At 37.4% G+C, this 16148-nt stretch overlaps 1 protein-coding gene across 6 annotated transcripts in view; it reads right to left on the reverse strand.

The window, feature by feature from the left end:
• Positions 1 to 16148, reverse strand: part of kcnh1a (potassium voltage-gated channel, subfamily H (eag-related), member 1a) — a 97652-nt gene that overhangs the window by 25742 nt on the left and 55762 nt on the right. For all 6 annotated transcript variants that reach the window (XM_038295670.1, XM_038295669.1, XM_038295667.1 and 3 more), the window contains 2 exons: positions 8864 to 9116; positions 4390 to 4586 (listed from right to left, as the gene is read on the reverse strand). In XM_038295670.1, coding sequence (XP_038151598.1) covers positions 4390 to 4586; positions 8864 to 9116 — 450 coding nt within the window. The remainder of the gene's footprint in view (positions 1 to 4389; positions 4587 to 8863; positions 9117 to 16148) is intronic.

Below are 16148 nucleotides of genomic sequence, written 5' to 3' on the forward strand. Positions count from 1 at the left end.
CTTTGGCACCACATGCAGCCCTTGCTGTGCCATCTACGCCCTGCAGCGGCACGTCCAGGATATTTGTAAGTCTAACAGCCATCTCGTCGATTGTGTTGAACAGTCTTTCTATGTGGATAACTGTCTCCGCAGCACCCACTCGAAGGAGGAAGCAAAGGATCTGGTGGATGGTCTAAGTCAGTTACTCATCACAGGGGGCTTTGAGATGCGGCAGTGGGCTAGCAACATCCCAGAGGTCATTGAGCACCTACCATCTGACATGAGATCTGAGAGCAGTGATCTGTGGCTTTCCCAATCCAGCATGAACCTACAGGAGCCAACTCTAGGGTTACGTTGGGATTGCCTCCGCGACTCCCTGAAGTACAAACATAGAACAGTGGAGAGAACCGAGCCCACATTAAGGAACGTCTATAAGGTACTTGCCTGTCAATATGATCCCCTAGGTTATATTGTACCGTTTACCACCAGAGCCAAGATTCTGGTTCAGGATCTTTGGAAAGAACAGATCGGCTGGGATGAGCCAATTCAGCCACAGAGTCTCCGTGACAGATGGCTCGCCTGGGAACAAGAGATTCCAGAACTCATCCACATGGAAATCCCCAGATGTTATGCACCAGCTTCTGCAGACTCACCATCATCAACCAGAGACCTGCACATATTCTGTGATGCTTCTGAGAGAGCCTATGGGTCTGTCGCTTACCTGAGAACAGAAGACAGTCAGAATAAAATCCATGTCTCCTTTGTTCTGGCCAGGTCACGTGTGGCACCAAAGAAGCAACTCTCCATGCCACGGCTAGAGCTGAGCGCTGCCCTCACTGGTGCACAGCTAGCCAGTGTTCTTCGCACTGAACTCACCTTACCCATCAGGAAGATAACACTCTGGTCCGACTCTACTACAGTTCTACACTGGATCAGGTCGGAATCTTGTCACTATAAAGTCTTTGTGGGTACCCGAGTGGCAGAGATACAGAGCCTAACGGACGTGAACAACTGGAGGTATGTGGACAGTGCTAACAACCCTGCCGATGACATCACCCGGGGTAAGACCCTGAAGGAGCTGTCCCGACCACATCGTTGGCATAAAGGCCCTGAGTTCCTGTGTCACACAGAGGATTACTGGCCAACCAGTCCATCATCCTATCCAGAGACAGATGATGGTGAGCTAAAGAAATCATCCTTCTGTGGACATGTAACTTTTGACACCTGTCCGCAACTCCCTGATGTGAGCCAATTCTCAACATGGAAGGACCTGATGCAGACAACCGCACAGTCCCTTCACGAGGTGGCTGAGCCAAACTCTGAGCCACCTAGTAAAGCAGCTGACTACATCAAGGCAGAGAACCTCCTCCTTAGAAGGGCGCAGTGGGAATCATTCCCAGAGGATGTCAAGGCTCTCATGTCCGACCGACCTTTACCAGCCTCCAGTCATCTGGGTTCCCTTTCTCCAGAGTACGACAAGGACACAGGACTAGTCAGGGTCAGAGGGAGGTTACGGAGAGCAGAGCAGTTACCACAAGACACCATCCACCCAGTTTTGCTGGATCCCAAGCATCCACTAACCAACCTGATCATTCAGGATTTCGATGAGACCCTCCTGCATCCTGGGCCCGAAAGGGTCTTAGGTGAGCTGCGTCGTCGGTTCTGGATTCTGCGGGGAAGGGAAGCAGTAAAGAAGTGTCAGATTCGTTGCATGCAATGCCAGGCATGGCGGGCTAAACCTTCTGTTCCTAAGATGGCAGATTTACCACCTGCACGTCTACGCCTCTACAAACCACCATTCTACTCAACTGGAGTTGATTGTTTTGGTCCGTTTACAGTCAAGCTTGGACGGCGAACAGAGAAACGCTGGGGCATCATCTACAAGTGTATGACAACCCGCTGCGTGCACTTAGACCTCCTAGAGAGCCTAGACACCAATGCTTTTCTGATGTCTCTACGACGTTTCATCTCTCGAAGAGGCAAACCTTTTGAGCTCTTGTCTGATAATGGGACCAACTTCACTGGTGGAGCCAGAGAGCTACGTGAGGCCTTCGAGGCAATGGGCCCTCAACTGAAGGAACAGTTGGCAGCACAGCAGATTGAATTCTGCTTTAATCCCCCAGGTGCTCCTCACTTCGGTGGAACATGGGAGAGAGAAGTGAGGTCCGTTAAGACCGCTCTCAAGGTGGTACTTAAGGAACAGACAGTGCCTGAAGCAGTGCTCCGCACGGTTTTAGTGGAAGTGGAGGGCATCCTGAATGCTAAGCCCCTTGGGTATGTCTCGTCAGACGTGGCTGATCCGGATCCCATCACACCTAGCATCCTGCTAATGGGACGTTATGATGCATCTCTTCCACAAGCTGTTTACGATCCTAGTAACACCCTGGAGAATCGTCGATGGAGGCATAGCCAGGTCCTTGTTGATCACTTCTGGTCCAGATTTATCAGGCACTATCTGCCTAGCCTGCAGGAGAGACAGAAGTGGCTGAAGGATCGAAAACGGCTCCAACCAAATCAAGTGGTGCTCATTGTCGATCCACAGCTCCCACGGGCTTTATGGCCTGTCGGAAAGGTACTAACCACTTACCCAGGGGCTGATGGACGCGTCCGGACCGCTGCCATCAAGGTCAAGGATCGGACATATGTCCGACCAGTAGCTCGGCTGGTCCAGCTGCCTAAACTGGAAGAGGCAGCCGAAGATTTAGTTACTTAAGTGGACTTTCTATCTTGGATTCGACTGTGCGTAGACAGTCGGGGGCGGCTATGTTAGAAAGTCCATGTTGTTTAGATGTTTTTCTGTTGGAAACTGTTCATTTATACTGTGTTTTCGGTGAGATGTCATATGTCCGACGCTCATGAACGCACCATAAGTGTTCGAAGCTTCATTGAACGCACCACACCTGCAAGTGAGATGGCTGAACGTTTTTCCTGCTGATACAGCAGTGTAAAGCTCATTATTTCCCGTTTTTTCCTGAAATTCTTCATTTGTATGTGTTTACTAACTGGACTTGCTGTGTGTACATGTCAGAAGGTGAGTTTAATGGCGCTTCATTCTACTGTATGCTGTAACTTGCATATTTCATGATTACATGTCTAATATTTACTATTTTATGCTGCTTGATGTTCAGCTACCAAGCTAATTTTCACCATGTTCAATGTGTGCTGTATTCATGCTCACAATATATTAGTCATATGTGTTTCATTGCTAAATACAGTCTTTATGTTTGAATATACATATTTTATGTATATTATGTATGATGTGTTTGTAATGATTGTTATTCTGTATTCCTTTGTAGAACCACAGTAAATCTACAACAAACCAGACATCTGCTTCCGTGTCTTTTAACGGGGACACATTCCATACACCTTGCCGCTCTAAACCAGTTAACTCCTGGAGAACACCTCATCTCCTTTTCATTACCCTTAATTTGAGTGGGTAAATATGATGATTTGCCAATGGAATTAATGTTTTTACTCTTAAAATAAGATAATTAGGCAATATGCACTTAAATAAGACAATACAATAGTTATTTCATAATTTAAATGTGAATTGTCTTTGGCAAGGTGTCTCCTTTTCCTCCAAAATTCAAGAAAAAAAAGCACTTATTTTAAGAAAATATGATTTATTTAGATTCCAAATTTCTGCAGTGAAGAGGCTTTAACTTAGAAAGGTTATTAGTTCTTAATATATGTATTTCCAAATGTAATAAATATACTCCAATTAACTATATTTATATTTTTTTTTAAATCAGTGTTCGACTGATTTTACAAAAATAAATGCATACAGTACACTGTGATTACAGGTTTCATATAGTTTTAACTATGGTTTTAATACTTATTTTGGGAAAGGCTGGTGACATCATGTAAATTTTGTATACCAGTATTTACAGATAAAGCTTATAAAATTTATAAAGTATCAAAATCAGCAATGACTACTGTTAATATTGCCAAAATAATATGATTTTTAATTGCTAAAAAGTAATGCAGTTTGTGTATTCTGCTTCTTTTTTTTTTAACCCTTCACTATTATGTTATTTTTGTACACTTTTCTAAGGTCCACATTTCTGTGATCACTTTTACTATAATCTTTTAGCTGCTGTAACACCAGGATATCCCAATTGTGGGACAATAAAAGTGATTTTCTATATTTTTTAATAGAAAAATCATGGTTCAGTATTTTCACCTCAACAAGCTTCTTTTAGCTGCAATTTCTTGATGACTGGATCACCTTTTCACCTCCACACCGTCTCAGACTCAATGCAACATAAAGTAAAGACACAAATAAAACCTGACTCGTGAAATGAATGAAGATGTTTTTGTAGTTGCTTTTGCAAACCATTTGGAGAAATAGGCAAAATCAATGAATAGGTGGGTATTTTTGTTCGTGGTGACGTCTGCAGGGTCACTTACCCTCTTTCTTAGGTTGTAAGTGAGCAGGAGGTTTCTGGAGAAGTGGTTTGCAAAAGCCGTGTAGAACTCCAGGACCTTCTGCAGTGCATCGCGCTTAATGACGTGGAGGTCGCAGTAGGTCAAGGCTCTGACGTTGGCGCAGGCCGGAGCCAGAGTCACCTCCTTCCAGAAAACATCCCCAAATACATCTCCCTTACCTGCAGGGAAACAATCTATTTTAAAAAGAAATCACCGTAAATCCTGATCTTTGAGTTAAGACAAAGAAACAGGTATGTCTGTTCCCTTGTAGAAAAACGAATAGAATGAAAGAAATGTAGTGAATACATTAAAGTTCAATTGTGAAGTGTATCTCTCATGAGAATACAATTTTAGGTCACTGGATCTTGTTCAAAATTCAGATTTCTGCTAAGGAAATCCAATATATGTGTTTTGTTGATCTGCTCTAAAGCAGTTTCAATCGAGTCAAAAAAGTTTTGTGACTTCCAATTCCAATTAAGAGATAAAGCTAAAAACAGTTTAATTGAAGAGAATTTCAAGACTTTTTCTCTTTTGGTTACAAGTTAAATATTATACAAATAACCCATCAGAAAATCCTTTTTTGTTACTTATTTCCAGCTTATATAGTACAATGAGTTAAAAATGCAAACCCAACTAGAGTTTACTGTAAAAAATATCTAATAGCTTTGTCCATTTTACTTCTAATTCACACTTTTACACTAATTCATGTTTTTCAGCCATTAGAAATCCAATGAAATCATTGCTTTGTCGTTTTAAAATGACAAAATATGGAAAGTGGTAGGAATACTCTGGTTTTATACTGCTTTATTTATTCAGTGTCTTTTTTTATTATATTATACTTATGTCCAACTGTCGACCCAGAGCTGCTAAATAGTGTTTTTTTTTTATCATAAAATGTAAATAAAGTAAATAAAATCTATTCTACTCTCTTCTACTTCTTGCAAATTTCATATAAGACAAGCTTAGTCAACACAAACAAATTAAATTAATACATTTCAAAGTACTACCAGTTGTACAGTAGATTCCTGGGATTAAAGGTTTTCGGCTGCTCAATAATGTAAGTTTTTTATTATGGCTGAAAATGATTATGAATTATAGATTGGATAGATTTTAAAGAGTATGATTCAACAGAGCAGTTAAATGCTCCGTATGCTGCAAGGTGTGACTCATGCCTGGACTATTATAAGTTGAAGAGCTCAACATAACCATATGAGACGTGAAGAGCAAGAAAAACATTACAGCATGATGTAACAGGATGACTTACTCAAGAAAAGACCAGAAAACTACATAAAGGAAAAGAACAATTGTATACATAGATATTTAATGTGAAAACATCTTCAAATATAATGTTTCATACATGTATGACTTCCAGGGCTTTTGTAACAATCATAAATTGAGATTTATGGTCACTACTTTAACAACAGATCTATTTAGACATCTATGATTATTATTGATCAGAGAAATAACTAATTATATGAAGTGAGTGTAAAAGAAATACCAGATTTGTCATAAATCTTGGCTGCTGGATTGTGTGTTTCTTTTGTGTTTACAGCATTATGCTTGAGTGTAATTTATTAGTTTATTCCTGAATTCTGTTCCTTGTACATTTGGATTTATGTCTCTTAGTTCAGAGTAAAATTTCCACCCTTGGTTTCCAGTTATTTGTGTCTCATTTCAGCTTCATCTGTGTTGATTAGTTTCCCTCCCTCAGTTTTCCTCCTTTCATTCTGATTAGATCCTCTGGTTCATTTGTCATTCTCCTAACCTTCCTCAGTATATCAGCTCATTGATTAATTAATTACATGTCCTAGTCCTCCTTGTGCTTTTCCCCCAAGTTTGCCTGTTTCTTTATCATGAAACCTTTTGTTTGCTACTTCTGGAATTTTGTTCCCGCCTTAAATGAACAAAAGCTGACAAAATAATCTTTAGCCGTTACATACAATTACTAAAATAAATAACGTTAACCTGGAATATGTCAGCGTTTTTAAACTCACACTGATAGATTTAGAGTTAGTGAATAAAAGCTGGATCCAAAGTGTATTTCTCTTAAAGGTTAATAATGATTAGTTATTTAGATCTGCATTTAAAAATGTATCCATGTGCTTTGGATATTTGAGGGTCAATACTGCAGGGCATCCACTGTTTTGGTCCCCTGGAGACCTTTATTCGTTTTTCACAGATGTATCAAACCAGCTACAAATTGGCAAAGAAGTCTAAAAAATCAATATGAATTGGACTCAGCCATGCGTTCGGGGCATGTCACTGTCAGGAGTGTGTGACACAGTTATTGATTCACACCCTACAAGGAGTTTATGATTGTGGCACTGTTTCAGAGAAAGAAAAAGTCTAACAATCTTCACCTTGTATCTATGGTTTTGTACATTTATGGATATAATACCAACTGTACACAATTTGCAAATCTCTTTTTGCTAAAATAACATAATAATACTGTTGTCATCACCAGCTTTCTTTGCCGCTTTGTACCTTGCCTTGCAAAATCTTTGTAAAAGTGTCTATGGAGCCAGAATAAGTAATGAGACCATGTGCTGTGAAAGCTGAAAATGTCAAATTGGTCACAAAATGCAGCAGAGAGGATCGTGTATTAGACTGAAGCAAACAAATTCTAGTCCAAATCCTGAATCATCACTAAGCAGAAAGTGATCCTGAGACAGCTCAGCTTTCACTTCACTCAGTAAGAATTTACAAAGTGCTGCTGCACAGAAACAGAAAAGCAAGATTAGAGACCAAAAAATATTGTGGAAATCCATGTTTCCATCCTCACTGACTGCTTTTGAGGCTAATGTGCTTTTTGGAATGAATACAAAACAACTGCATTTGCATCAAAGCGTGAGAAAGCATAAATTAATTTTTAATAACATTGATTAAAACTCTGCTTTGAGTGTCTAAAAACCACCTTGTCTTTGACCACATCTCTCTGTAGATTTGAAGGGGAATTACATTATTTAATAACATCCATTGCACATATAAGCTTTTAATTATAAAAAAAAAAAAATCCTTTTTTTTTTTACCACTGACTCCTTGCTTTACTGCTTTAAGTGACAGATTTGTATTTTCGTTGTTTTTTTTTACATCAGTCTTGAGGTAAGATGAAACCAAATAACTTTGATGAAGAGCTGCTAAGCTCCAAAAGCCAGGAGGATGAGTTCTTCAAGCATATTGATCTTTCTTTCATCAAAACATTTAAAAGGGAACCATGGTGGACAGAAATTTGTAACCAACTTGAAATGGGGAACCGTTAGCATATTGAAACGCTAACACGGATTATCTTGGCTGACATTAAGCACAGCTAAACCATTTTAAAATGTTATTATTATTATTATTATTATTATTATTATTATTATTATTATATATTATTATACCATTAGGTAATACTATGCAGTTATTTGTGCACAATAATTATGTTTTTGATTAAAATTATTTCGCTAAAATAACATCAGAGCGCTTATATGAGACACACTTATTGATATTAAGTGTGTCTCAGCCCCCCCATCACTGTCCACCACATTGGATCAGTCCATTAGTTACACATTTGCAGAAAGGTCCAAACAGACAGCAGCAAACCATTTGAAAACAAACGATGCGAAGATCAGTGTTGCAAACTTAGCACTTTTGTCACTATATTTAGTGACTTTTCAGACCCCTATAGCACTCTTATTTCAAAAAAGCGCTTAGCACTGAACTCTGCTCTCCAGAGCAAGTACATTCGTAACCCTATCATGATTAATGCAGCAGACAAGCATGATCAAGCAGATCATGGCTTGTCTACAGTGAAAAGATGGACTGAGTTATTTACTTTTGCCGTCGCCTTTTTGGAAACACAGGAAGTAGCAATTGGATAAGTAGTTTAGTGCTTGGAAAAAATATTTAATTCCTTTTAAGACAGCATGAAAAGTCAGCTGAGTACAAAACATATAGAGGAAAACAAGAAAAGGGACAATAAGAGAGGGACAACAAAGTAGAACGAATAATGTGTGTGTATTCTATTAAAATTTCTGTATCCGTATAATGGGTCAGTTTTATGTGTCGTCTTCTCAATTCAGAGGGCCCCCTACCTGTCTTTGCCTAGGGCCCCAAATTTCCTAAATCTACCCCTGGCTAAAACTAACATGTTTCTCTGGATTTTCCACTTTAAACACTACTCACTAAACAAACTCGGTTTTAAATTTTACTAACAGCAGAGCGGCCATTTTGTATTTTGAGCTCAGAGCTGTACCGAAAACTCCAACTTTCCCACTTGGCTTTCTGACCTCATATGGGCTGTCCAACCAAAATTTTCAAGGTAAAGATTATGCATTTCAGCTTTGCCACATGTAATGTTAATTACAAGCCCTTTTATTGTAATATTTTGAAAGTGGGAAGTACCAAAAAATTGTTGTGTTACAAAATCATAAAAAAAATGTTTTGTTTTTCTTACTTTACATAAATCAAAGCTTACCTAAAATAGCCACCACCTCATCATCTTGTATGACTTCTAAGGATCCAGACACCACGAAACAGAGGCTGTCCACGCTTTCACCAGCGTGGTATATCAAGTCACCAGGAGCGCAGTGGATCATCTGAAACTCCATAGCCAGAGCCCTGAGACACCCGTCGCTGGCCAGTCTGAAAGCTGGATGCTCTTTGAAAACTTTGCGGTTGAGATGAACACAAATATCTGCTCTCATGTCTTTTGGACAAATCTGTAGCACCTGGAAGAAAGGAGAAAGGGACAGAAGGATTTTGTAGTACAGTAAAACATGCAAAGGACATTCACCACAACATTTCATTGTGTGAAATATAAGAGTAGTAATATTTTTAAAGATTGAAATCTACATCTTTATTAATTCCACATTAATGTAAGAGGAAGTTAATTAGATGTACTGCTGCTACTGGCATCCAGTGATGCTGTCAATAAACTCAAAACTAAAAATAGTTCCAAATTATTTCTAGCTTAAATATACAATGGAGCCCCTTGTAAACATGTTACAACCCTTAGAAGCAATAGGTCTAATGCAAGAACCTTTCGTACCAACAAATTCGTTCTTATGTTCGTGTGAGTGATTTAGGAGAAATTATGTATTCACCATTTTTCTCCTATTTCTAATCTTCTCTCAAATACAAAAAAAGTTTTCCAAGTGCTGCAGACTTAACATAGGTATCCTGCACAATCAGCTGTTATCCAAACCTATTTTTTCACTAAATGACCAAATTGTTTTATTTAGAAGCAATTTTACATTTGATCGGACTACATAATTATATATTATGCAATGCTGCAATTATAAATTCCATTTTTATTCACTGATGACAGAACTATCGGTCACTAAAGCTGCTGCTGGTATGTCAGTATCCAAAGAAGACTGGTTTAATTTGTTGCCATTTCGTAAAAAGAAAGAACAGTAGATATACTCCTAGTTTTTGGTTCCTGAGCTTCCTGTTGATCAGTTCTGGATTATGGCTTCTGTATTTTTACTTCACTTAATTTTGCAAGAAATGTTTCTGCCTGTTCAGCTCAGCATTTGGGTCCTCAAAAAGTATTCATTAAACTTGACACTTTGCTTTTAATGGTCCTTTAATTCTGCTGCTCAGTCATCAGATCGTTGATCTTCAAACCCGTAAAGTTTTCCTTCTTCATCTTCAATGCCATTTCTATGAATGAAGACTTTCTGACAAGCATGGGAAGTTTTGGCCCTCCCTATTATATCGCACTATCAGGGCAGTAATTATGCAGATTTGCATTTCTTATTATCGCATGTTTATGTGCTCACAGGACGACTGCATTATATTTGCTCTAATTCATTTAAGTTAAGGTTAGTCGATTCCGATGCGAGTTCGTAAAAGCCCACGATAGGAGAGAAAGAGAAGTGTATGACAAGAATATGAAAATGTTCTCCATGAGACCGATTGATTCTGGACAGTCATTTTTTAACACTCTCGCTTTCAGTTTAGAAATAGGTCATGGTTCCATGCATTTTAGAAAAGGTTCCCAAGGTATTTGAAACAGAAACATGCCCAAAACATTTTAGATCCTCTACCGCAGGATACCCACTGTCCTTCATGTTTGAGATGTGTCTTCTCAAGCACACCTGATTCAAATGATTTTATTTCCTCCTCAACAGCCCTCAAATGCTGCAAAAGCCTGCTTATTACCCTTTCATTCAGGTTGGAGTAGTGTGGAGGCAGGGAAACACCTAATACATGTAGGACAGTGGGACCTGAGGACCAGGGTTAAGAAACCCTGCTATATCATACTTAATGGTGACCAGGACCTGCTTTTCCACATATTCATCCTTTGTTTGACGCCACCATGTAAATGTCACTGTAAATGTCAACTTTGGTTTCATTTGACTAAAGAAAGCAGTTCCAGTTAAAGTCCCAGTTCAATTCTGCATGTAGAGTTAAGTAATTATGACATCTAATTTTTTTTTGATGAAATGTAAATAAATACTTCATACTTCTTATTAGTCTTTATGGATTATTTTACGTTTACATTGTCCTTTCAAAGATGCCTGTGTTCCCTCTCAGAGACAAACCTGTTTGACTGCATAGTGTATGTGAAGCAACTTAATCAGTAGTCAGCTTAAGATGCTTCTTCCCAACCGCCATCAGACATCTGAATGTTGAAAAAAATCTAAATCACGTCAAAGACTTTGCATCAAACTGACCATATCAATGAGTTTTTTTTGCACTATGTTTTTTCTTCCATAATGTTTACATTTGATCACTGCAGAACTTTAAGGAATTGGAAATGCCATGAGAGCTGTACAAAACAAAATTTAATTGACAATAAGTGTTGTCTAAATCTAAGGAGTTCAACATATCACTAGGTTATCATCCAGCCACAGGCAGAAATCAAGTGGAAAGTAAAAGTTTTAAAGTGAAATGTTTTAAAAATACTTAATTTAAGGGATTGTTACTGGTATCAATACTTTTGCTGCTGGTCATTTATTACTGAGCATTGGATTTTGTATTAAATCACTGAAGCATTGCACCGAATATAAAGTCTGAACTTTTGTGTAACAGTGAGATTTTGCATATCCAAAGCAAAATCAATCAATTCTAAGGCTTTTTATTAAAGCACTTTTCATCTTTCAGTCTTACAAAAGGAAAGAGCGAAGGTAGCTATCAGTGCAGCATCTTTCTGCTTGCATGCTGAGTGTCACAGAGTGGCATCATGTTGTTCACATACACCTACTCTACGGGATGCCAGGCTGTCGCAGGGCCCTACTTTTAAAATAAATCTCTTTGAAGATAAATGGCAGGCAGAGAGATTATGTGCCGTTTCTAGGACCTTTAGCTCAGCCTGAGCCTGAAAACACACAAAGATCCAGTAAAAAACTAAAGGGACTCGATGGGTTCAGTTTAACATTTGATTACAACATTAAGTTATAAAGAAATCCTTGTGGTAAGATGTATGTGTTGTTTAGTTTAGCTTCTAATTTCAAATAAAATGATTGGATCAAATGATTGGACTTTAGACAAGTGTTTTTTTTAATTAGATGCACAAATGAACAGTTTCTGGCCTCAAATCACCTGAGTGGCTCCAGACCAAATTTGCTGTTTTCCACTTTAAATGTCTAATTTCAAAACACTCAGCTCATTCTACCATCATCTGCCAACATCCAGAGCTGGACGTAAATGTGAGCCATTAGAAAAATAAGAACATATGAATTTGATGGAAAAAAAACTAATAAAGAAAAAGCTTTGTATTTTTTTTATAATTCAGTTGTCCTGCATATTGTCAAATAAGTGATATGAAAATAATAATACTGCTTAATAATAACAATAATATGATAGTATATTATTTAATTCAAAAGCTTAGTCACTGACAAAGGTAAATATAAACACTCTTGAATCATCCAAATTAACTCAAAAGTTCACATTTTTAGACCAAGAAATAAAGATTCATACACCATAAGAAATTATAAATATATTAACAGACAATGATCAAAAGTAATTTCACAAAATGAAAGTTTAAAATATAAAAAGATGAAAGCCGTGTACAGATCAAGGTAAATAACTCCATCACAGCGAGCGATGCTCTAAAAGGAAAATCTGCTTGATTAGATGTCCTCATGAGTGTACACTTGACCCTGGCTGTTCTCTTATAACTCAGTTAAAAGATAAATTACATTTAAAACCAGCAAGATTAATTATCTTTTCAATTTACATCCCTATAGACAATGCGGGTGGGATCAAAATGAGCAAATATAGTGTCGAGCCAAAACTGGATTATACACCGTAAGCAGTAAATGGATCTCCATTTTTATTTTACCTGAACATGTATCTAAAAACATAAAATTCTCACCAGATGTGTGTAAGAAACCATCCAGTCCCCACCCAAAGAAATTAGACCAACAATGCATCTACAGTAAATTATGTCATTTGAAAAGGAAGGTTCAAAAAGCAATAGAAAGTTATGGCACCAGCTGAGATCAATGGTCATTAGAAGGCAGTCCTTCCTCTTAATGCATGTTGGTATCAGCTGGGTCAGTTCAAGCAGAAGGCTTAAAAAAGGTGTCTGATTAATTAGTTCTTACACAAGAGACATCTTGGGATAATCAGGGAGCTATCCAGGTGAAATGTGCAGCCTTTTTTTCACAAGGAATAACCATGTAGATGACAACAAAAACATTTCTAAACTACTTAGGATTCAAGTGAGTGATGTTGGGACCATAATTTGAGGTGGACAGTACAACTTTTAATCGTAGACAGAGTAATCATTTCTTACCTCTTAATCCTCTTTAGTTTGTTTTACTGAAACAGTTGAATAATTGTTTCTCTGAGCGATCTAATTTAAGTTCAAAGTACAAAGACAATAACCCTTTATTTTAGGGATGCACGATATTGGGATTTTGCCCAATATCCGATATGCCGATATTTTAAAACTCATGTAGCCGATAACCGATACCGATGCCGATATTAAAGCTGGACAAAAATAAGCAGTCATTGAAAATAGCAGTTTTGTTATCCATTTCTGACACTTTAAAAAATAATATACTCAAATATATTTCCATATGCTGATATCAAATTGATTTTTAAAAACGCGGTATCGATCTATTTTACTTTCGAAATCTCGTGAAATTTCATCGTTCTGTTACAAACTCTCGTGATATTTTGCAAATTCTTGTGAGATTTTGTTAGTAAAATAGATCGATAGGTCGTCAATATATCAACATATAAAAATATGGCAAAATCTCTTAAATTTTTCGGGGGATTTTGTAGCATAACGATGACATATAGCAATATTTCATTAGTAAGAGACTGATATGGTGTTTTTAAATGGCAATATATCAGCATATGAAGATATTGTGATATTTTAATGTATCAATATTTTTCCCTCGTCTTTAGAAGTTTTTAAGTCTGTAAAAAAACTTTTTTTGAGGAAGAAGAAGTAGTATTTATGTATTTTTTTTTTAGACTTTAGAAACTCAGAAGCTGATCAAATATCGGGTTAAATATCGGTGGGGTGGCCGATGTCCGATATTCAGTTTTAAGGCCGATACAGGCCGATCCCGATAGGGGGCCGATTATATCGTGCATCCCTACTTTATTTATATTAACCAGTGTGCGAAATACCTGTCAATATTTGGGGGGGGTCCTGATCTCCCAATTGTTGCGCAATACCGATCTAAATTTTCTCAATATGCAGTAGGCCTATAACATTTCAAAGTCAAAGTCAGCTTTAATGTCAATTTTTCAGATTCACCAGACATACAAGGACTCGAGAGGACGTTTCTCATTCACCAACAGTGAAACAGATAAAGCGCACAGGCACAACAGATAAGATCAGTTCCTAATACTAAAATTTTAACATTCAATTTCAAAATAAAATATAAAATGTCACATGTCCTGCTTTAATCCAGTTTCTGACGAATGGAAATGGGTCGAATTTGTCCAGAGGAGGTCCGTTGAGGTCCACAAACAGGAGTGAAGACCTGCTGTCTTCACGCAATCTGTTCCACGTTGCCCGTGTTATTAACTGCGGAAAAGCACATGGCTAATTTGCATACGCAAGCAGGATTGGCTGGCTCCACTTGGCAAAAAACAGAACATATTTGTTAATAAAGCTTTTGAATTTTAATACTAGACATGTTGAGCTTAAAAACATTTTAGTGACCATTAATGACAAAAAAAATGTAAGAACCACTTTAAATTTTGCTTTTGTGGCTTTCAGGGGGTCTCATGGGTTAATCGGAGGGGTCGAGCTCCCCCGGACCCCCCCGTATTTCGCACTCTGATATTGACCTACACAAACACCTTAATGAAACCATATAGAAAGATATTGCTATTATACATATGTATACAGTAAAAATAAGCGTGCAAGTATAACATAAAACTGACAAATATCTTTGGAACTAGAAATTGAAAAAAAGGTGTAGTTTATAGTTTTTTTTCCTGAGTCTAGGGAAGGTAGAGGAGAAATAAGCATATGGAAAAAAAATCCTCAACATAAAGCCCTGTGGCATCTTTTATGACATTCGGAGATGGATTCCTAATGTTCTTAATTTAACAATTTTGGAATACAACTAAATATATATCAAAAAAAGATAGTTACTAGTTATTTTTTCACTAACATACAAAAATGTATTTGGTAGGACTATTATAACTTGACAGCACACAATGGTAGTGTCAATTTTTTTTTTTTCCAATATTCCATATATATATATATAAGCCAAATATGATTAAAAAGTCAAAATGCAAATCAAAATCTTTATTACTGGATCCCAGTTGGTCTTAATACACATCTTTGAGGCCCTAAATTTGTGTTGATCAAGCTTTGAGTGATAATAATTTTATTATTATTATTTTATTATCTATTTGCTATCTTTAGGTTTGTAATTAGAACAAAATGATAAATATATATACATGGGTTCTTTTTCGTAGCCACCTTGCTTCATTTTTGTCAAAACACCCTTTTTTCAAACCAGACATGACTTTCTTTTTTGATATGATAAGAACCGTGCCTATCAGGCTGTTAAACACAACCTATACTGTAGGCTTGGAAGATTGGCCTCCTCATCCACTGTTTCTCTTCCTTTTTTTTAACTGTATCACCATTTTATCTGTATCACCATAAAACAAGATAAAGCTGACCCAAAGCCCTTTGACCCTTTCCTATTACCCCTGACCTGAGACCTCTGTAAATCAAACCCATTCTTTCTAACAGTATCGGTGATGTATTTTCCTGAAGCTTTAAAGTTGTTTTGATTGAATAATGGACCTGACATTGCATAGTTGAATATGCTCTTACATTTACCAGTAAACACTCTCAGGAACTCTAGTAAGTATGCCTTTTAAAAAAGTGTTTAACAGATGTTTACATTATTACCAATGGATCCTTACCAGTGAATGTTTGGTCCACAGTAGTTATCCACAGTCTTCTATTTAACTGCTGGATGCATATCAATAATTCCACCACTGTCTCTTTTTTAACTTGCCTCTTAAAAGAAAAGTAAGTTAATCACTGCCATGGTTGATAGTTTTAGCTGCGTAAAGTGAATATTCTTCGGGGGCGGGGGGGGGGGTTAAGTAGATGTTTGCAAATGCTTTCTATTTGCAACAGAAAAATTTCGTCATCTGACAACATGAAGCAGGTTTAAGTATATTAAAAAGGAAGATAGGAAAAGGAAGCTGCTGACTGCCACTACCTCGACATCAGTGTTTGCCAGTTTTGGGTACTCTAGCCAAGCTGAGTTTTGCTGAGTCAAACTGAGATTTTGTCAACCTGAGTTTTAACCTTG

The sequence above is a fragment of the Cyprinodon tularosa genome, unplaced genomic scaffold (genome assembly GCF_016077235.1).
Source record: "Cyprinodon tularosa strain WSP-4 unplaced genomic scaffold, ASM1607723v1 ctg359, whole genome shotgun sequence".
Lineage (NCBI taxonomy): Eukaryota > Metazoa > Chordata > Actinopteri > Cyprinodontiformes > Cyprinodontidae > Cyprinodon > Cyprinodon tularosa.